The sequence below is a fragment of the Sprattus sprattus genome (genome assembly GCF_963457725.1).
Source record: "Sprattus sprattus genome assembly, chromosome: 4".
In the NCBI taxonomy this organism is placed as follows: Eukaryota; Metazoa; Chordata; class Actinopteri; order Clupeiformes; family Clupeidae; genus Sprattus; species Sprattus sprattus.
In genome coordinates, this window is record NC_137923.1 from 45,647,188 (window position 1) to 45,670,145 (window position 22,958).

Sequence of the window (22,958 nt, forward strand, 5' to 3'; positions counted from 1 at the left end):
ATTTTTTCCCCTTCTACATGACGACAGCTGCCCCCAACCACTCATACACACACCCTTCCTCTCCCATCCCCTCTGACTCTCCTCCAGCTCCTGCTCTCTCACCCCCCCACCCCCCCCCCCCCCCATACATATGGAGCACTGTGGCCGGGCTGTACCCCAACCCCCACCCCCCCCCGCCCGCCACCAGCTCCTTCCCCCTGCCTGAGACCCCCATCTGTCTGCGTGGAATAAATGAACTCATTCATACGCGCGCGAGGAGACCGAAGCCCAGAGACCCGCTCTGCTCTGCCGGCCCAAAGCAAACAGGCCCAAAGGCTGCTCGGTACGTGGCTGCTGCTCAACCCCTCTCTCGAAACACACACACACACACATACACACACAAACCCACACACTATGCCACACTTCACCCTTACAGAGACATCAGGCTGCTCGGTACGTGGCTGCTGCTCAACCCCTCTCTCGAAACACACACACACACACACACACACATACACACTATGCCACACTTCACCCCTTACAGAGACATCAGGCCTCGCCTACCTCCTTCTGTCAGTGCCAAACCTTTTTCCCCTCCCTGCTTTCTATCCCTCCCTCTCTCTCTCTCTCTCTCTCTCTCTCTCTCTCTCTCCCTCTCTCTTTCCCCATTTCCCTCTCTCATTCACTCCATTCCACACAGCTTGTATGTCTTTTCTGCAGTAAAAGCTGTTCCTGTGAGGCCCATTCACACTGTGAGTAGCACCTCTTCAGCTTTAGCGCATAATGGCTATTTTCTTGTCTCCTGCAGTGTTTGCAGTATCAAAGCGAGCCTTGCGGTAAATGGACGCACCTGAGCGCAGCCCTGTTTGTCAAGGCTGACAGCGCTCTGGGTGTTGGCCCATGATGGTGCTTCTGACTGGGAGGTTTTGTTTGCCCCGCTCTCTGTGTCTACACGTCCACACCCTGATTAGAGTGCGGCGCGGTGCTTACCCTGTGACCGAACAGCGGCGTGTGAAAACAGCAGGCTGCCGCATCTCAGAAACACAAATACACAGCAGCAGCAGAAACCACCACCCCCCCCCCCCCCCCCCCCCCCCAAACATACATACACACACACACACACACCACCCCACCCTGCGGGCAACAGAACATGTCGAGAAAACAACTCCCATGCTGAAAACATGGTGACAGCACACAATGGAACACCCCAAAGTACACACTGAATCTGAGGCAGTTTTTAATGCTTTTGCTTGAAGCGACAAGCAAACCTGATTTTGAGTGCACTCTGTGCACTGTAACTGTAAAGGTAAAAAAAAAAAAAAACAGAAAACGGAAGGCAATAAGAAGTAAAAGGTGAAATCTGAATCAAGACAAATCTGCAGTAATCATCGAAATCTACTGAATCTACGTGCAAATCTAATCTAAATCAGATAAAATCTACAAACTTCAATTGGACTTTATCCCCACTGAGGTCTTACCTCTCATACTCTTGGTTGTCATGGTCACAGCGAGCATCTTTGTGCTTCTCCCAGTCCTTGCCGTGGCGACAGGTGGTGAGCGAGACGATGTCCTTTCCGTTGTGGATGTGGTGGAGCGCGTTGCGGGTGTCCGAGCCGATGCCCGTGAGGTAGCGCTTGCCCTTGAACATGAGCAGGTACTTCCTTCGCGGCGGCACCGAGTTCCTGAGCAGCCAGCCGCGCTCGCCGCCCTTCTGCGGGTGGTCTCGCGAGAAGAGTGGGATGGAGACATCGAAGCCTGGCCGGAAGTGTTCTGAGTTCAGGCTAGCCTTGGCTAGAATGGCCTGGCCCACGCGGAAGCCCAGGTCCTCCGTGTAGTTGGGCCACGTGCCCGAGTACAGGTTGAAGACCAGGTGGTTGCGCCCGTCGTTCCACAGCGGGTAGCCACGGATGCGCTCGTCCACGTTGGGCACAAACTGCGAGGAGAGCTGGTCGCGGTCCAACGTGTCGATGCCCAGCACGAACAGGCAGGCCTCTCGCGGGTCCGCCGTGTAGTAGCGCGACTCGGTCACCGACGCTAGGATCTTGCGGTAGCTCTCAGACACACGCTCGCCGCGCTCGGGCGGGTATACATACACGCGAAAGCCGTCTCGCGCATTCTGGCAGCGCGTGAAGTCAAAACAGGTGTCCATGCGGCAGCGGCTGTCCCGGTAGATGCTGGCCCAGGTCTGCCGGCGTTGCCGGGGAGAGTCTCCGGGTCCAGCGGGCGTCTGGAGCTCCTCCAGGCCTGCATAGCCCGGCAGCAGGGCCCGATCCACCCACTCAGGCCAGGGCCTGGGGGGGTCCTCTCCCCGCTGGTGGCTCAGCAGGCGCAGCAGGCGTGACTGCACCCCGCCCCAGTAGAAGAGCAGCAGCCAGCAGCATGCACACAGGGCCAGCAGCACATACTTCTTTCGCGCCTGCATGGGTCTCTCTCTCACACTTGCTCGCTTTTTTATCTCGCTCTCGTTCCCCTCAGCACTTGGCCTCACGGGGGAAGGGGAGAATGAGGGAGGGGGGATGTTCTATAGGAGTAGGGGGTGGGGGGGGGGGTCGAAGGGGTAGGGGTGTTTTCTAGTAGAGGATCATGTGCTGGGAGCGTCCAGGAGACAGCAGCTCGGACATGGCTCCCAAGCCCGGGTAGGTCCAGCTGTCCATTGGAGTCCAAGATTGCTTAAGGGCTTTTTTATTTCTCTCTTTCGTTCTCTCCCTCCCTCCCTCCCTCCCTCCCTCCTTCTCTCTCTCTCTCTCTTTTTCCTCTCCTCCTCCTCTCAGTGCTCGTTCAGAGGCCTGTGTCGGCTCGTCTCTGCCACACAAGAGAGCTTCTCCTCCGCTGCCTCGTGCTCAGAATGACGACGGGCGAAGACTTCTCCCTCCGTTTCTCCAGCCCCCTCATGGTTAAGCGTGCGTCCTCACCTCCCTGAAAGCAAGACCGCAAATGAGAAACAGACAGAGAGAAGAAGAGAGAGAAAGAAAGAAAAAGAGAGAGAGAGAGGACAAGTAAGCAAACAAACACATAAGCAAACACCCCGGTTCGGCAGACGGCCCGTTGCCTTCTCAGCAGCCCATAGCACAGCCAAGCCGTCCAGCAGGCAGGGCTATGTGCACTGCACTCCACATGGTCTAATTTGTCTTTGCCCACAAGCCCTCATTATCCAAACACAACAAACCCATTATCCAAACACAACATGCCCATGTGCGCAGTGAGGCCGGGCACACAAACATGCAGACCCAACACATACCATTGCAATCATCTATAAGGACAGAGACCACCCTCAGCAATGCACAAAAAACCCTGCCACTCTTTGCTTTTTTCCTCCCACAACTTCAAAGCTTGAGATTGGCACACACACACACACACACACACACACACACACACACACACACACACACACACACACACACACACACACACACACACATACACGTTCACACAGACACTTTGGGGCACAGCTATCACAAAAGATGTGCAGAAAACCATTTTTTTCCACAACAAGAGGGTGGGTGAGTTTGTGTGTCTTTTGTGTGTGTGCACCAGCATCTCATCAAGTCCTACAGGCAAAACAAATTTGGTCAGACGGGTTCATCAGGTTGTGCTGTGTGGTCGATGGTTGTCTGCCTCTCTGGCTCAGAGCTGGGGCTTCACATGCTAAACATGAGCCTGGCAAAGATACTATCACCACCAACCAAGCTCCAGTGGCTGGGGCCAAATCTACTGCTGGTGGGGAGGGGAAGGAGAGTGAGGGGAATATGGAGCAGTTCTTCTTCGTTTCTTTTCATCCCGAAACTGACTTGAAGTCATTGGAGGGAAAATAAATAAATACAACGTAATGTGTGGCTGGCCAATGTTCGTTAATCCCGGAAAGGCAGAGGACCTTTTTTTATTTAAATATTTTTTTTTTTTGCTTTCTCATTCAGATTCAAAACATGCAACGGCTCTCAGGTCGAAATGTTTGCCACATACCCTCCTAACCTCAATCCAACTCCATTAGTGTGTTTGTGTGCATACATGTGTGTGTTTGCGTGGTGCACCTCACAGAGAAGGTCAGTGTTTCTAATGCCCACCGATGTACAAAGGCAGCTTTCAGTCAACACCTGCACACCCTCGCCCTGTTTTTCTCCTCCCTCTCTCTCTTTCTACCTTATAAGCATTTCTCTACCTGTACTATTGCCATACAGGCTTCTTGACCATTCGTCCAACGTGTCTGTCTGTCAGTCTTTCTGTGTGTGTGTGTGTGTGTGTGTGTGTGTGTGTGTGTGTGTGTGTGTGTGTGTGTGTGTGTGAGTGTGTGTGTGTGTGTGTGTGGGTGTGTGTGTGTGTGTGTGTGGGTGTGTGTGTGTGTGTGTGTGCTGTATGTAATCAGAGAAATCAGGGTGTTGGCCCTGGCACCTCTCCCCATGGTCTGTGGCAAGTGCACAAATTTGTCGGAAAACAGACGTGCGGAATTCCATTACATAGCCTTCATCAATAATTCATGTCTTCCCTTAGTTAGTGCATTGATTCTCCTCCTTTTATTTCTTTTCGCTGCACTGTGCCTCTCAGGTGAAGTTAATCTCAATTTTCCTCAGGAATCGATCGGACTTAAGATGTGCAGCGTGACCCCACCCCCACCCCCCGCACACAGACACAAACACGCTTCTCCAAGCACGCAGACAAATGCACGCACACACACACACACACACACACAATTTATTACAAAGCAGACACTTGCTATGCCCCCCTGTAGTGGATAATGGAAACCGCTTTCTCTCTCTCTGTTTTCACTCTCCTGCTTTATTCATTTCTTTCTCTCCCTCTCTCTCTCTTTCTCTCTTTCTCTCTCTCTCTCTCTCTCTCTCTCTCTCTCTCTCTCTGTCTTTCTCTGCTCTGTTCCTCCTGCACATAGGTACTTTAATAAATATGGGACAATGCAAATGCTGGGCAAGTCTGAGCTTGAGGGTCCCAGGAGCCGCCTGGAGAGAGAAGCAAGAGGACGAGGCGAGGCAGCCGAGAGCCAGGACCTGTCTGCTGTGCAGCGCTTTGACAGGGATCGATGTCTGTTACAGGCCCGGGGAATAACAGGCCCTGGAGAGGAGACTGCTAGCCTCCTGCTGCTGCCACAGCTAGACAGCTGCAGGCAGTGTATACGTTATACAGGTACATGCTTAAGGGCACTAACGTTTTTGGGATTGGTTTAATGGAAAGGACACCCACCCTCACCACTCCTGCTTATATAATGCTGTTGCCCAGGGCAACATGTGGGCCAGGACCACCACTGACTAACCAGAAGTAGACTTTGGGGTGCAAACTGAGCACTGGGCTAATGTACCTGGCACTGTTCCATGCAGGAGTCAGCAGCTACCTGGTAAAGTGGGTGACACAAGGGAGATATGCAGCATGTGATGGTAAGCTGACGCTGACAGTCAAAACCCACACACATACACACACATGCTGCATTGGCCTGGGTGGCAAACTGGTCTTCTTGTTTTCCTTTCGGTGTCCGTCTGTTTTACTTGGAGGAGTGCTGGTTTTAGACTGGTATGTTTGACCCATGTCTACGGGCCCTTGGGTTGGGTGGGTCATCTTTTGAAAAATAAAATAGCCACATGCTGTGAAGTTTAAAAGGTGCATTTGCAGAGCAGGGACAGGTGGGAAAGCAGGGGGTTGGGGAGGGGGGCAGCTATCTCGGAGAGAACAGTTGTCTGCAGGGACAAGCTCTCCTCACGACTAACGCCTGCGGGCACCGGGGTTGTTGTTACACATGCAGGACGGACGACAGCTGGGCGGCCCGGATCATCATGCCTCCTCCTCCTCCTCTTTCTCCTCTCCTAAGACGTTGAGAGGACAGCCTTCTACCACCACTGTCTGCTGCCAAGATGCCATGTTATTAACGTTACATCTGCTGCTAAATCATTTACAGTACAATGCCATGCTGTTTTTTGTACCCCCCTTCCCTATTTTCTCCCCCTTTTATAAGATCCATATCAACTTTGGGGTCCTATAGCACACTCTCCAGTGATTCGTTAAGCCTGGACAACTGACAACCTCTCGGGTCCCACCAAGAGGCCCTCTGGCATGTCAGACGTAATCAATACAGACAAATAGCACACCGTGCAAAAAATGGCACCAGCCGTTTCTGGAAAATTCCATTTCCTCCCTGTCCAGCGGAGCAGTGGGTTCCAGTGGTCTGCAGATCTGGATGGCTCTTTCTACCCCACCCCAATCCCCCCCCCCCCCCCCCTTTTCCCCTGAAGCCCCAGAATCCCAGTTCAGGTGCATGGACTGTTGGCTCCCTGTATGATTTATCCCACCTTTGATTTCCTTCTCTGGTGAACCACACCACTGCTCGAATGTGACTGCAAGAGAAAGTGAGCGAGAGGGAGAGAGAGAGAGCGGGGACACTATCTCAGATCAGACCGTTTCTGGACGAAAGAAAAAAAGCAAATCTTGTGGCCAGAGCAGCAGGCACAGCTTGCCTAAAATTAAACGCGGGACTCTGTCATTACAGGCCCCGGGAGCGGCAAGCCCGTGTCAGACAGGGGCACCCAGCTCATTGTGCTGCGTAGCTGTGGCAGAGAGGAGGGGGTGACCAGAGACCAGGCTGTGGTTCGTTGGCACTTGCACAGTGGCACAGAGTTGGCTCTTCGGACGTGTTTCTGGGTAAACATCTGAGAAGGCAGGATTGTTGTTGCTTGTCATGGGCGAAAGAAAGAGGGGGAAAAAAATAAATAAATAAAAAACCAAAATCAGAAAAAACACTCCATGACTTGCTACATTCCATGTGGCTAGGCAGCTGGAGAGACTGGAAGAATGACAACACCCTTGCCATTGAAACAAAGCTCGAGCTCAGAGCCAATCACCTTGAACCCCCAGCTCGTACGAAGTGAGGGGTTGGATGTGGTTAATAAGATGTTTACCTTCAACTGTTCCCCCCCAGCACCCCTCATCACTCCCCCCATGCTGTACTGTTCTCACAATTTAATTTTGAAGCCAGCAATAATTACCACTCTGCTTGATTAATTATGTCTCAACTCTTTGGGCTCGTAGGCACCACAAGGGCTAATTATCGAGAAGAGGAGAATGGGCTGGCCTAGTACAATTAAAACCTCCATGGACTCACTTTGTGCTGCCGAGTAGCAGCATCTCAGTGCAGGCAGACACTTCTGGGGCTCCTGTATGAGGCTGTCTGCCTTTGGATAGCCCTGATATCACACACAGACATGTAAACACATCACAAGAGCTCTCCCCCTGGCAGGCTGTCTGACAGCTTGATTCCCTTTACCAAGTATCAAGCTAGACAGTGATACAGAAGTCTGCACGGTCAGAATATATTGTGTGTACAATATTTGGGTAGTGGCAGTCAAGCGGCTTGTTCCACCCTTGCCCCAATCTGCCTGCAGGTCATCTACGAGAAATTAAGACATGGATTACTGTAGGTTATGTCTCCATGGAATGGGTTACGGTCCCGCTCACACTGTCATGCAGATTTTGGAAGCTTCTCATCAAGCATACACTCACACTGGGCTAGGATACACTCACACGTCCACACAAAGTCCATTTGCGCCGTTTTTCAAGCATCCAGCTCCTTCATCGTTCTTTTCGGTTAAGAGATGTGTGGTCACACTACTGTCTGATTCCACAATCAAAGTTAAAGTTATCTATTGTTGCAATTAGGCGTTGGTTGAGAAATCTTACTTGTCTGCAAAACAGGAGAAATGTATACTAGTGCTATAGGCAAGTCACATGAGAGGTGCTGACTTGAATGAAGGCAATCATCCTACTTGAAAAGCTTGATAAGCATGCTAGTGTATGAAATATGGATAATGAACAATGGTCGCAGTGCCCTTTGCCACCCTGATTTAGAAATACTTATGCTGGCTAAATTAATATAGAGTATGCGCATTACCAGCGTAGAAAAACATTGAAAGCTGTGCTACAAAGGCTAATAATTATCTCAAAAGAAGAACGAATTGCCTTCATACAAAATGTGCCAGCAGTGGAATACAATACGATTATACACTACGGTACGGTAGGCTGTACCACCTCACCCTGGGATCGTCCAGTGGTCTGTGCGCGCTTCACAACACGATTGCCCGCGCCGGCAGTCTACCACAATGCGAATCCACTATCAAGCCCCGGCGTGATCATATTGGAGCCTTGTTCTGATCAAGTGGGCTAGGATACACTTACACGTCCACACAAAGTCCATTTGCGCCATTTTTCTCATCAAGCATCCAGCTCCTTCGTCGATCTTTTCGGTTAAGAGATGTGTGGTCACACTACTGTCTGATTCCACAATCAAGTTGCAAAGTTACTTGTCTGCAAAACAGGAGAAATGTATACTAGTGCTATAGGCAAGTCACATGAGAGGTGCTGACTTATACGAAGGCAATCCTCCTACTTGAAAAGCACAAGACTAATTAATTATCTGTCACCGTGTGAGGATATTCAGCTGAGGATATTCTCAGTCTTCACACAAACTCTATGCTATTATGTAATCGCTCAGTTTTAATTCAACTTCTCTTTTAGCTGTTCCATTAACATGGGTAAAACTGTTTCTTGCAAGCCTCCCTTTAAAGTTTAAACCAATGCTGAAACACAGCCATAGACATACAGCGAGTGTCTGACCTGTTAATTACCTAGACAGTGCTCCTCCAGAATGCCAACCAGGTACCGCATCCTCCTAAAATGGGTTTGAGGTTCTTGTCCACCTTAATATTCACAGTTTGAGGACACAAATTTGAGAAAGAAATATCACATCACTTCTTGCTTTGAGCGCCCGTCCCTATGAAAGTGCCTTCAAACTGGACGGACTGCGACTAAAACGCTCGGCTCTTCTTCATTCAGCACTAGCGAAGTGCGATGCATCTGAACGTCTTAAACATAAATGCTTGGTGCTGATAGTCTCCTCAGTTTACGAGCTACAACATGATTGAGTTACACCACTGACACGCGCAAGCATACACACCAGGCGCGTACATAAAAATAATCACAGTCACCGCGACTGTTCCCCCTCCCCCTTCTCCGTCTCCTCTCTACACTAGCGTTTTGCTCATTCCCGACCTCATGTCTCCTTATAGGCAGGCTGTCGCAGACACAGTATCCGTTACCTGCGGCACGAATATTAGTATTCCCAGCCAGATCTACCTTATTGTTCAGTGGTGTGTTGATCGGGCAACCCCCAGTTGGCGAGCAGATCACCAAATCAACCAAGTGACATGGGACGCCCCTCGCGTCCAGCCCCTTCAAGCTAAGGTATTCTGACACTGATGAAGGTGCATCATTGATTATGTGATAAACAGATGAATAATGAGACGGCGGTCTTATTGAGGCACTTTCTACCATCCGGTGTACGTGGTTTTCTATTATCTCCCAGCAACACAGTCAGTGTCGTTAGTGGAGAGTAAGCATGCTAGTGTATGAAATATGGATAATGAACAATGGTCGCGGTGCCCTTGGCCACCCTGCTTTAGAAATACTTATGCTGGCTAAATTAATTTAGAGTATGCGCATTACCAGCGTAGAAAAACATTGAAAGCTGTGCTGCAAAGGCTAATAGTTATCTTCAAAGAAGAATGAATTGCCTACATACAAAATGTGCCAGCAGTGGAATACAATACGATTATACACTACGGTACGGTAGGCTGTACCACCTCACCCTGGGATCGTCCAGTGGTCTGTGCGCGCTCCACAACACGATTGCCCGTGCCGGCAGTCTACCACAATGCGAATCCACTGTCAAGCCCCGGCGTGATCATATTGGAGCCTTATCCTGTTCAAGTGGGCTAGGATACACTCACACGTCCACACAAAGTCCATTTGCGCCGTAATATCTGAGTTAAATTGTCCATTTTCTCATCCACAACATTCCGTACGACCCGCCCCCGGCATCTCTGATTGGTTCGCTGCGCTTTGAGGTGCCTCCGTAGATGATAGAGCTGTATTTAAAGTAAACATGCACATCTGGACAGAGGTGCTGAACGACCACCGGGGCTTCTGGGCCACTGAATTACACGTATGGCGCTCAGACTTTGCAGTGAACCAAAACGTAGCACCGGCACCAGGTCTTGTAAGCTAACATTTCTTCACTGTTAAGAAGGGAGAGTGAGGTACAGGCTGTGACATACCGACATATGTAACGGATGTTAGTTAAGTTTTAGACTATAATAATTTCTCATCCAAGTACAACTTTGACAATGATCATTTTTCAAATTACAGTCTTTATACATAGCTACTCTATCGTTAGGCCTTGCCTACATGTAATTTGCAGAGTAGGCCTACTGCAAATCATAGGCTAGGATATTTTCAGTCACACTACGAAACAAATTATTTCCCCCCTTGTTTTGCATGAGGGGAGCCCTTCATTTGGAAACAATTCCTTTGTAATGTGCTTGAATGTAGTCAGAATCTTAATCCCGAATCAGTGCGCCAAATATGGCTTGGTCCTAATACATATTTGTCTAAGTTTCCCTTTTAGAGCGCTTAGAAACTATGGGTTTTGTAGTGAAGCTATTATAGTGATAGAGCACACAGTGATACCCTCAAAAAGACCCCAGGTAGATTAATTTGCAAACTAAATCAAAGGATAACATCACAGGAGACTTCAAAGAACTATATAAAAACCAAGGCTACATGAAATGAAGTTGTGTGATCAGCTGAACAACTCCCGTCATTTTATCATTAAAGAACATTTATTTGTGCGGTGCCAAAATCTCTTTATTAGTTTAATTCATGGGGTTGACCAAACCAAATCTAAAAAAAAAAAGACAACTCAGGAAGAGAGGATAAATTGGTATAGAGATATCAAAGGAAGATAGCTCAAATTATGAGGATAGCATCCCTTTAGGCATATTGGAAAGCGTAACAGGTGTTTACCTTATTCTCTAGCGCCCTCCTGCGTTTCAAAAGGAAACACTGTTACACAAGAGCGAACTAAACGGGAACTCCTCCCCCTATGCCTACTTCCTGTTACAAGAAAAAAAGCAAAAGAGAATTTGTAGCTAGAAAGGTAAGGCAGTGGACTGCAGTAATTTTTTTTTGCTTTTGTTAGCCTCCAAATTAGGCATACTGTTTTCACCCGTTTGAAATGACTAATTCTGCCGGTCTCGTGTCTCAGTTAAGTTTTGAATGCCGTCCCATGAAAGGTGGCCCATATAAAGATAGCCTAGGCAACATTTTTTAGCTTGTAAATCCACACATTGTCGTTAAGTACGCTACGTGAGTTAAGCGTTATTTTGGGAGAAAATGTTGTCCTGTCAGCCAGTGATGTAACCAACTTGCTATGCCATTGACAGAACATCACTCACGATATAACTAATTGTTATCCTCTCAATTCAAGCTTAGCTTGTTGTGGATAAGTATTCACACAATTTGTATGGTTGCGTTGGAAGTGGCACGTTCCAGAGCCATATAGACATGTCTGGCACTTCCTATTAATGTTAGGCTACAACTTGTCCAGTGACGTGTTTTTACTCATATTTGAACAGCCTTTATTTTCCGAAAGTAAGATGGCATATTAATTTGAGATGAATGAATATCTTCTTTTCGTTTATTTTCAAAGGTGAGCGACAGAGCGAGGAGCGAGGAATCACGGCTATCCTGCGTTGGTTGGGCTGGTTCAGGATGGCTGCTCAGGCGAATAGGGTCATGGCATTGTCGGAGTGGGAGGGTCGTTGGCAGGACGGCAAGACCGGCTGGCACCAGCCCCAAGTTCACAAGTATACATTCCTTCACATAGTGGAATTATAGTTAAGCAGACAATAATTGCTCTAGGGTAATTAACTGCAATATTACAGAAACCACAAGGGCTATAACTAAAAGTGTTGCATCTCACCTTTGGCTCAACTATTGTGTTCAGTTCTGTTCACTTTACATAAACAAGGTGGTGTGCTGTTGGCCTATATAACTGCACAATGTAACTCTTTTTACATTTTCTGACAGGCTGCTTGAGAACAACCTTGACAAAGTGCTGTGTGGGCGAAAAGAAGTCCGGTTCTTTTTTCCTCTCTGCGGAAAAGCCATTGACATAAAATGGTTTGTCTGTGGTGTGATAACATTTTACTATGGTGTTATGCAAGTTCAAGTAGCTTTACAGCCTTACTCAACCATTTGAGTCGTTTTTCAAATGATATGAGGTTTCATTTAGAATGGATGGCTGACAACAGGTCAGGTCTAGTTATCTGGTATTTCAAGTAAAACTGTTCAACTTGTATATTCACCATATTGATGCTTAGGGACATTGTTTAAAATAATTGTGCATTTTTGTATTATTCCATAATATTTTCAGAGCTTTTATATAGATGAGTGCTCTAACTATGAATATGTCCTTCATGCAGGCTGGCAGATAGGGGCCATTCTGTGGTGGGTGTGGAGATATCAGAAAAGGCTATTAAACAGTTCTTTGAAGAGCAGAACCTGACCTACACTGAAGAATCTGTCCCAGATATACCTGGAGCAAAAGTGTTCAAGGTACATAGATTTACAGTAGTAGTTTACCCCAAATCATTGAAACACCACTAAATCATTGATGTTAGCATTAGGCCGACACTATGCAGAAAAGCCTTCACAGCTTGACATCGGCAACAATATCGGCAAAAGACGCCGGTTAGCATGTTAGCAAGCTTGTAAGTGTGTTAACTGGGCTGTTAATGTTGTTTTCCAAGGTTTTTGCATTCTTTGTATGTAGTTAGATGACCAAAACTCCATTATGCTGCTTGACAAACTTAGTTTTGTTTCAGATTCTTTACAATCTTCTAATCTAGTTCACACTTTGAATATTATGTCTGCTGCATTATATGATTGACACTTCTGTTTATTTAAAAACTGTAAAGAGAACTCCCTTCGCAACAGGCTCAACTGACAGCTGGTGTCCTTTGAGGGACCCACATATTTACAGATCTAAAGATGCGTAGCATAACCACATCTTCTTTTCTCTCCAGAGTTCTGATGGAAAGATCTCTCTGTATCAGAGTGATCTGTACAAGTTTTCCAGGTATAATACACACATTCCCTTCTTAGAAAAATAAGCAAATAGTGTGACACATTTAGTCTGTCTGACTAAGTGTTTTATAAAGAGCAGTGAGATTTCCTTTTTTAAAGAATTACAGGCTTTATCACCTGTCTCTTTCTGGAAGAGTGCATTTACATTACATTTATACACAGCCACATTCAAATGAGAAAACAATAAATACTACTTTAGTTTACATAAGGAATAAAAGTGTAGGAATGTAACTACTTTAAGTGCGAGTTAAGTACTAGTTAGAGAAAATAGCATAAGAGGAAAGATAAGGAGATGTAAAGAGTGTGATACAAATGCTACACTTCCTGTACTTGATGCACCCAACACTGCATACGTGCAGTGATATTGCAGGGCAGTTTGGGGGAATTTGGGACAGAGGCTCTCTGGTGGCCATTAACCCTTGCGACAGAGAGAGGTGAGCCACATTCTCTATAGCACAAAAGCCTTTTCTTAAGCACAGAACCACTGAAATGCCTTGTAGGACTAATCTGTCAATAATTGGGTGATTGTTTTTAAAGGTATGCTGAACTAATCACCTCCCTAATGGATAAGGACTGCAGGTATCTCCTGGATACGTTGTTGTACAATCCACAGTTATACAAAGGTAAGATCTGGCATATGTACTGTTTGAATACGTTGGTTTAGATGGAGTCAGCATAAAGTGGGGAGTGAAGGTGATTCATATGAAATGTAAAGTGCAAGAATTAAAAACACAAAATGCTTGTCCTGCAGGTCCTCCATTTTTAGTGTCTGATGAAGATGTTAAAAATCTCTTTGGTAAGTTTCACAATTGATGACATGTGTCTCTTCCATGTACAGTGATGGCATATGAATGGCCTATCATAGCAAAGTCTTAATGACATACACATTTACATGATTATAATCAGAATGTAATTTGTGTTCCTTTCATTTCAGGAAAAACCTGTGATATATCGTTCCTGCAATCAGAGGATGCTTTCACGGACCGCCACAAGGAGTGGGGTCTGGACTCCCTTACAGAGCAGGTGCACCTGCTGACTCTGAAGGCAAATTAGGCCACAGAATGACGTCTTTCAGTGGGTTTGAAGAATGGTGAAGAATTCAGGAGAGCAAAAATGCGTGATCACCTCATCAGTTGTGGCACACTCAAAGTGCCATATGAAATACTAGCCTGTGGATGAATTTTAACATTTGTCCATTTTGATTGATTTTCTTGAATTTTCTTGATTTGAATTTAAATTAAAACTTTTTTAAAATAAAAATGCATTCCTGTTGTGTTTAATATCCCATGGGATGTTGAAGTTTATTAAATTACATATACTGTATATACAGCCATGGTAAAGATAAGTTAAAAATCGAACCTTGAATCAATTTTATTTAACTACATTTATTATGAGAAAAAAAAGTCCTTAATCAAGAAATAACTAGTTTTAACAAAATCACACAAGCCACATGTATTGGCACTACTAGAAATGAAGAAGATTGTTTAGTGTTTAGTTAGTAATCTATGACTTTCTGTTTCCGTTCTTGTGATAGGTGAGAAAGAGGCCAACATCTCTTTTTAGTTCTCCAACATGGTAAAGATGAGGAAACACACAAATTAAATAAGGGCAAAGTGTGTTGAACTTCATATGGCAGGGAATGGCTATAAAAAATAGCTACTTGCCTGAAAATGCCAATATTTACCATTAAGGCAATCATTAAAAAGTTAAAATCAACTGGAACTGTTACAAGCTTGCTTGGAGGAGGACTGAAGTTCATTTGACTCCCACGCACAATGAGGAGTAAGAAAAAAATCCCCATGAATCACTGTTGACGAGTTGTAGAAAAACATCTTGGTGTCACCAAGTCTCCAAAATGACCATCAGATGCCACTTCCATGCCAACAGATAATTTAGAAGGAATGCCAGAAAAAAAAAAACTTTTCTGTTTTGTGCCCACAAATCTAAGTGCCTGGAGTTTGCTCAATGCTACTGGGACATTGACAGGGGCTGTGTTCTGTGGTCAGATAAAACGAACATTTAGCTTTTTGGCAACAAACGGACAAGGCAGGTGTCACATAAAAAGAAGGATGACTATACTGAAAAAACCTTATCCCCACTGATAAGGTTGTTGGAGGGTCTGTGATGTTGTGGGGCTGTTTATCCTCCAAAAGCCCTGGGAACCTCATCAGCAAATATAGCACCATGGACTCCATGAAATACCAGAACATTTTAAATCAAAATCTGTCTGCCTCTGCCAAGAAACTAGAACTGGGTCATCACTGAGTCTTCCAGTAGGACAATGATCGAAAGCATATGTCCAGATCATCACAAAAATGTATTACTGAACACAAAATCAGGCGTTTGCCATGGTCATCTTAGTCCCCTGACCTACACCCCATAGAAAACCTGTGGTGTGAGCTTAAGATGCGAGTGGAGAGAGGACCTAGGACCCTGTACAACCTGGAGAGTTTTTATAAAGAGGAATGGTCTCAAATTCCAACCTTATAAAATGTTAAAAAAAGTGACCCAGTGCTGTTGGAAAAGGGTTACAATTGTTATTTCTTGCTGAGGTCTTATTTTTTTCTCAGAATAAATTGACTTGATTTTAAGTTTGGACTTTTCTCATTATTCCAGTGTGAGACTAAGCTAATTCACTGAAATATATTATAACACTTTTAACTCATCTTTACCAGGGGTGCAAAACATTGCGGAGGGGAATGTATGATGGATTGTTCAACAAAGCTACTCATAGGTCTGTAGTTTGCTTATGGAGATGCCCAAGGACTGGTTCTCATCCAAATTACTGCAATGGCAAAAGACAGACATGTTTTCCTCCCCTCAAGGTGATGAACGGCAAGTATAAGAAACCATGCAGTACAGTCGCCTGAAACATGTAGCTACATGGAATCATCAATATGCCTATTTCTTGTTTGTGCCCTGGAAATACCCTTCATAATGAATGTGCCATGGCTTGATTAACTGCATCAGTTTTTATTAGTTTCAATTGTGCTGTAGAAGGGGGAAGGGGGGGGGGGGGGGACACATTGGCAATACATGCAGCAATGCAGCATGTCATTTTCAACTCAAAGTTTGTTTACTCACCTGCTTTTAATTAATTTCCCAGGAGTTGATTATTCTCAATCACCCTGTCCCCGAGGTTCATGTAGTATTCCCTCTTGGCTAGCGGGCAAAGCCATACTTTGTGGTTGAAACTGCCCGGTTGAACTCCAATTTGGCACCCTCAAAACATAACTCAGAAACAGGTTAAATAAAAAATAAAAAACTGCAATTGATTCAATTCAATTCAATTCAATTTTATTTGTATAGCGCCATAACAATACAATTGCCTCTCGGCGCTTAACAGAGCCCAGAGCCTGAACCCCCTTAGTGCATGCACAACGGCAACAGGGGCAAGGAAAAACTCCCTGTTAGGCAGGAAGAAACCTTAAGCAGAACCACGGCACATAAGGGGGGACCCATCTGCTTGAGGTCGGCCGGGTGGAGACAGGAAGGTGGGAAGGGGGGAAGGGGGGAAGGGGAAGGGTTGTGTGGCAGAAGGGGAAAGGAAGCAACAGGGGCAATACACAGCCAGCATTTGGTCACTGGACATATGTATACATACATCTGGTGGTAAATACATGATACAGACAAGACCAGATTACTGTGCCAATAGGGTTACTGTTACAGGGGTAAGGGATGTAGGGACAGAGAAACATTTTGGTGGAGGCAATAATGTATATTGTATATAAAGGCTAGCATAGGGTATTGGGTAGAGAAGGTGTACGGCAAAGCAGTGGCGGTGGGTGCGGTTGGCCGAGGGTTTCTCTAGGTAGACCAGGTAGAGAGACTACGTGCAGAATGGTGGGGGTGGGGAGGGATAGTTCCACTTCCATCAGCGATTGGAACACGCCTGGCTCCGGGGAGGCAGTGGACCTTGCAGGGGCCGCTTGTTGAAGGGGGGGTGTGGACATCTCGGACCATGGAGCTGCCGATGACCAGAGTGGTGGTCGTCACATCCAGCGGGAGAAGTCGTCGAGGGGATGATGACTGTGTTGAGGGCCCAGGATGGGGAGCAGGGCGGCGTGGGCGATGCTGGTGTTGCTTTGGAGCCGGTCTGCAGGGGCGTTTCGGGGCGGGCTGAGGAGGGGAGTGATCACGCCCAGGAGGCTCCTCCTGATCCATCTAACAAACAGGAAATGACAAATCAGTCTGCAGGTCTGTCAGTCGGGAATCAGCACAAACAAACACACAGATGAATCATTTCACCAACCAGGGACATGTCACCTGTGTGTCGGTTTGCCTGTTGCATATTGCGGTACTTAGATATGTTTAGTTTTTCTGGCATTGAGCATTTTGTTTTTTGTTGTGATCTGGTTGCCGGGGCCGTACATGCATCCACTCGGCAAACAGGAAACACATTTGATGTTGCGGTACTAAATTACAAGTAGTAATTTAATTTGTTTTTTGTTGTGATCTGTTTGCCGGGGCCGTACATGCATCCACTCGGCAAACAGGAAACACATTTGATGTTGCGGTACAAAATTACAAGTAGTAATTTAATTTGTTTTTTGTTGTGATCTGTTTGTCGGGGCCGTACATGCATCCACTCAGCAAACAGGAAACACATTTGATGTTGATGTTCAATTTGATGTTCAATTGAGTTATCAAATAAATCACACTTTACATGACTCTTTCATTATCTTCCTCTATCATCAACGCTTCAATATTTCATTATTTTACATCATGCATCACACCTGGGTATACTTTTGCTCTGTGAAATTACAACATTGGGCTACCAGTTATGTCACCATGCCTTAATTGTATTTCCATATTAACGTTTCAGGATTACATTCTTACTGTCAAAGGAATCAGCCCTTTTTAAAATAAGTTTTTGATAATTTTAAATCATTTCCTTGAAAAAAAAGAAGACTACAATTGACTAGCCTCGAGCAGGTAGGCCTACTTCTTACCCACTCTTTTTCATTCAGAAGTATTCAAATTAGTGTGTTTAATTTCGGTGTAGGGTATAAGATCACAGACATAGGCCTGCACACCCAACCAACAACACACTTTAGCCTACACCTAAATGAACAGACTAACTTTTCAGTAATTTATTTTAAGTGTAATTTTAATTTAATGTCATTCGATAATCGACACAAACTCACAAAATAACAAATTACCAGCCTTACTTGGCTTGACTGCGAGCCCCTGTGAAAAGACTGTGTTCTTGTTGCCTAGACAATTGTAAACAAATGTAACTTAATGGCGAGGTTTTCACCAAAGATACTTCGCGGTGTTCTAGGTGATTTTTCGTTTTCAGCTTCAGTTTTGAGATGCCTAAACCAACGACTGAAACGGTAGGCCCACTTCCGTTAACTGTGCCCAAATGTCATCAGACGACGTAGAAACTGTTTGATTTGACTAAATTCGTTGATTCAAAAAGAGAACTCCCGCTAACCACATCGTTGGCAGATTATTTTGTCAACAGTCGGAGTATCGAGAAAATCGACTAGGGCATAGCATTTCATTTAAGCTTGCTTAACAAAATGCAGTTGAAGAATAATAAGAGCATAGGGATATATTCATCCGGGTATTGTAGGTAACTAAGTAACGAAGCCAAATTATTTTTCCATGACAGATAAACGTTCCTCCCCCAGGGCGATGGGCATGGAACGATGACATTCAGGGCCTCGAATTCAACTGGTAAACAAGTTACTCCTGTGCAAGCTAGCCAATGTTCATGGCAATTATTTGAGCCCTAGTCATGCCATGATTAATGGGGCACTTTAATGCTTCATATCACGTTATATTTCATAGCGTCAACTCCACTGATGATGTCAAAGAGAAAAGGAAGAAGAAACCTCAAATAGAACAAGTCACTAAGCACCTGGAGAGGTAGACCTTAAATAGATTAATGTTATTTTTAATTGTATTTGCACAACATATTTAGGATAATCCCTTCTATGCTGTTAAACACACCCATTGTCTCCCCAAGGTTCGCGCAGTCCAGTAGAGGGCGTCGGCAGACTTGTTTACCAGCTCAGATGGCCTTAATATTAATTTCGTCCCTCAAACAGGCTGCGAAGGAGCTGGTCACCATAGAGCACGTTAAGCGTACGTCTCATATTTTTCGGCTCATGGAATCACACAAAGCAGCCTTTCTATGTTTACATATCCCCCTCCCCCTCATATGCAACAGACACTGTCAGCAGAACTGTTATACATCATTGCCCTTCCCTCAATTAGCAATGGTTATGTCTGCATTGCAGAGGTGGCCCTGAGCTTAGTGCAGGAGAACGAGGCCATTCCCATACCACTCTGCTTTCTGTCTTTGATGAAGTATGTACCCATGCCCTTTTTATCATTCTTTTCAAATTATGCTGTGTTTGTTGTGACGAACACAATTTCATTTAGGGACTAAAGGTATTTTAGTGTTTATGTTTGGCAGGTGTGTGGAGCTTGATGAATTTTTGGGTACTTTGCTGCTTTACCTGTCCTGCTACTTCGAGAAGAAGTCTCTGGAGATGAAGCCCAAGCCGTTAATGGCGTAAGTCTGTGCTAACATTAGATATTGTGAAGTTTCACAATATTTTTAATACAGGTTTTTCAAAATCAAGATCCTCTGATTTTGTGTAAGATATGGTGGGAGTGACAGCCTATTGCATGGAAGTCTTTTTAATGAAGATATAATATTTCCAAATATACAATGTAGCGTATCCAACAGATATCCAAACAGAAATATATAGGATATATGAACACCAGCGTATGCTGCGTGTTGCCATAACCAGTACATTATGTAACATAGATATTCAGCATGTAATGCACAATAACATTTGTTTCCCTTGTGATCGTAGTCAAACATGACAAGTGGTTAGCTCTTGACACATGAATGACATGGCATGAGATAGTTATATGTTGAATACTTGCGCTAATTTTAATTATTTTAGGCTATCTTGTATTTTAGTGAACCCAGTGTGACAGAGAAACAGGTGATGGCAGAGACTTGTGCGAAGGTTGACTTGGCCCGAAAACAGCTGGCCCTTCGCTACTCTACCCTCATCTTAGGACTGGGTCTGTCCCAGCAGCACCATATGGCATGTGGAAAGTCAGTACCCACCCACACCCCCTTGCTAAGGCTGTTGAAAATGTTTCAATTAGTGTGTGTTGCATTTGTCAATATTCAGCTTCCTGCTTGAAAATGACAACAGTGGCTTTGTCTCTCCAGGAGCAAACAGTCGTGGACGCACAGAGACAGGCATCTGTATGAGGTATGTGCAGGGGACAGGATATGTTTGTGTGCAGTATCTCAGTTCATAAAATTCCTCTTTCATATACAAAGTGGCACAGTAGTCGTTGACTTCTGTAAAAATGTTTTTTTTTTTTTTTGTCTGCCCGATGTTTGTCCCTCAGTGTCTGTACAGCTTTTTGTGCTACGTGGCATGGGTGACCTTCAGTAGGAAGGATCTGAGAGGGATTCAGGAGGAGGTGGGCCGACTCCTGCGCTCCGACACGTTCAACCCCACGCTGAAAGCCAGGGAGCCAGAGGGGAACGAAGGACAGGAGGAGAATAAGGCCAACCCTAAAGAGCCTGGCCTGCTGACGGCTGAGAAGAAGTATGACCTGTAGCCAGTGTGGTCACCATATGGTCACGCAGAGAGATAAGCCGGGGAATTGAATTAAGAGTTGCTTTTAATGAAATTTGCATTACCATGTAACCGAGGGGATGTCTTAGTTTGGAAGTTTTAATTCAATTCTATTGAGTCTATTGTTCATTAAAACTCACAATTTTTTCAACCATGTTTTTTTCACACAAATAAGTTGTAGAATATCCTAATGTTGTTTAATGTAGTTAATGAGAATATGGTAAATGTGAATATTTTAGCACTATTGCAATTGTTTCAAACATCTCACTTTAGCAGTTGTGTTCCCAAATTAACTGTTTCATTTGTCTAGTTTTGTGTCATGCATCATCCATTTCTTTAAAAGACAATGCACGTGCTTGTGAAGAGCAAAAAACTAAACCCTTTGTTGATAAAGTTTTGTAATGCTTAATATGCAAATCCATTTAAACAGTTGTTAAAAAAAGGTATGTTTAAATTGGATTAAAGCATTTTATATTTGTAGTTCTCTTTAGTTGAAAACTTCTGGATGTGAGTGTGGAAGATGGTTTTGTAATCCCGCATGCTTGACTGAGCTGTGGCAGTTTTATGAGCAGTTTGATCATCTTCACTCGTCTCCTCTTGCCGGGTTCCCACCCCGCCTGTCTCCCGACCTTTGACCTAGGAAGTCAGAGCGACGCCCAGCTCTGAGTAAGATCGTGACCCAGCGCTCTCCGGTCATGGTGTCCCTGCTGCCCTCTCCTCGGGAGAAGGCCCCTCACCTGTTCCAGAGGTCCCTCCCTCGCAACAAGCCCACGACTAAGCAATGCAACAACGAGGAGCTGGTAGAGCAGCTCCAGAAACAGCTGGCCTCTTTCAGGTAACACCCTGGTCTCAGGCCCTGGTTGCCCGGGCTTCCGTCATGTCTGCTTCTGTTTCTTTCTTATCGTCATTTTCCATCTCTCCCACACTCTCTGTCTCTCTCTTTGTCTTCCATGCTGTCAAATCCAAAACTTCTATTAGCTGCTGCCGTATGGGGTACAAGAGGTAAAGGTTTAAAAAAGAAAAGTACTTAGCTTAACAGTTTCATGACCTGACAGCAAACGTAGATGTTTTGAGAATTAAAAAATATATATTTTTTGACTCTCTTGAGTCCATTAATCTGCCAGTTAGGTTACGTGTGTAGACTCATAGAAGTGCCGTACTACATTGGCCCAATCTTGTGGAAGTTTACAAGAAATTATTTCTATATTATATTGTAGAAATTATGTCCTACAATAATGCCTAATTTCATATCCCCCCGAACATACAGTAGCTGTGCAGCTGGAGGCCTCTCCAGTGAAATAAAGTAAGCATAGTCCAGTATCTACAGTCTCTCTCTAGAGATATGGAAGCCTCTATTCACTGCCAGATTGCAGGAAACGAGGAAGATGTCTCTCAGTCTCTCTCTCTGTCTCTCTTTGTCTTTCTGCCCTCTTATTTTTCTTTCTGCCGTTATCTCACTCTTTTCCCTAGCTTCGGCATTCTGGGAAAGCCCCATAACCAGTACAGCCGCAGCACACTCATGCCCCGGTGGTCAGAGCACGATGATGATGATGATGATGATGACGATGGTGCTGACGACGATGAAGATGATAAGGCCTCAGAGGCCCAGATGGGGGGAAAGACCACCTCCTTCGCGGCTCACCGCTCGTCCATAGCCGGGGAGAAGCCTGGGAGCCGGAGCCGAGCCAACACTGTCACCTCTCATGCCACCACCGAGGAACCCTCCTCAGACACTGAGTAATATACTGTATATCTGTATGTGTTTGTGGTTGTATATTGTATGTGTCCAGAAATAAAACATATGCTGCTCAGCTGCGACTAAAGCTCTTTTTTCTTTTTTAATGTTCCTAATCATAATGTTTATTCAACACCCAAGGTAATGATATTTCAAATACTGCTGTCAATTGAAAAAAAAAAAACATTAATTGCAAAATTTGCTGTGATTAATCGCGATAAATATCCTCTCATATCGAACTTACATATGGAATGAATGTGGCAATGTCACATGTTCCAAGGCAGATAACTGTTTTCACTTGCTGGTGGCCCAATACTGGAAGAAATACTGTCGCTGGGTCCAGCCTCTTTATAGGTGGCACTCAAGGTAACAGCCTACTTCACCTGTGCCTAGAAATGGCCCTGGTTAAGGGCCTACAGGCGATCAGGCTGCCTGTTCAGGAGCAGCTGGGCTAGCATAAGGGGCTTTGCCCTCACCCTAATTGGCTGGGTAATCTAGGCTGCAGTGGCAGGGTAATCTGGGCCTCTGGATGCAGGGCTAAACTCAGGAGAGACGGAGGAGGGGACAGAAAGGAGAAGCCGGTTAGGTGACTGAGGCGGGGCAGTGTGTTGGTTTAAATGGTGCCTCCGGAGCCGTGTAAAACCAAG

At 45.4% G+C, this 22,958-nt stretch overlaps 3 protein-coding genes across 5 annotated transcripts in view; 2 read left to right on the forward strand and 1 right to left on the reverse strand.

Annotated features, from left to right (window-relative positions):
• Nucleotides 1-8,787, reverse strand: part of ext1c (exostoses (multiple) 1c) — a 50,709-nt gene extending 41,922 nt beyond the window's left edge. Inside the window, exons 1-2 of one of the 3 annotated variants that reach the window (XM_080837385.1) lie at nt 8,592-8,787; nt 1,455-2,892 (exon numbers count right to left, since the gene is read on the reverse strand). In XM_080837385.1, coding sequence (XP_080693511.1) covers nt 1,455-2,398 — 944 coding nt within the window. In that variant the 5' untranslated portion in view covers nt 2,399-2,892; nt 8,592-8,787. Of the gene's footprint in view, nt 1-1,454; nt 2,893-8,000; nt 8,139-8,580 lie in introns of those variants that run through there. The other 2 variants (XM_080837386.1, XM_080837387.1) reach the window with 2 other exon arrangements.
• A 2,126-nt stretch (nt 8,788-10,913) lies between these two features.
• Nucleotides 10,914-14,204, forward strand: LOC308364298 (putative thiopurine S-methyltransferase). Its single transcript, XM_080837392.1, has 9 exons — nt 10,914-10,960; nt 11,513-11,669; nt 11,893-11,985; nt 12,288-12,420; nt 12,891-12,943; nt 13,311-13,385; nt 13,489-13,574; nt 13,703-13,747; nt 13,886-14,204. The coding sequence occupies exons 2-9, from the start codon at nt 11,575-11,577 to the stop codon at nt 14,002-14,004; spliced, it is 699 nt and encodes a 232-aa protein (XP_080693518.1). The 5' UTR covers nt 10,914-10,960; nt 11,513-11,574; the 3' UTR covers nt 14,005-14,204.
• Nucleotides 14,205-18,266: 4,062 nt separating this feature from the next.
• ppp1r36 (protein phosphatase 1 regulatory subunit 36) lies at nt 18,267-22,317 on the forward strand (the record flags this gene model as incomplete). The annotated part of the gene is made up of 11 exons (XM_080837391.1): nt 18,267-18,290; nt 18,572-18,636; nt 18,751-18,828; nt 18,929-19,047; nt 19,203-19,272; nt 19,382-19,480; nt 19,898-20,038; nt 20,159-20,201; nt 20,344-20,546; nt 21,217-21,411; nt 22,047-22,317. The coding sequence occupies 11 exons, from the start codon at nt 18,267-18,269 to the stop codon at nt 22,315-22,317; spliced, it is 1,308 nt and encodes a 435-aa protein (XP_080693517.1).
• Nucleotides 22,318-22,958: the final 641 nt, after the last annotated feature.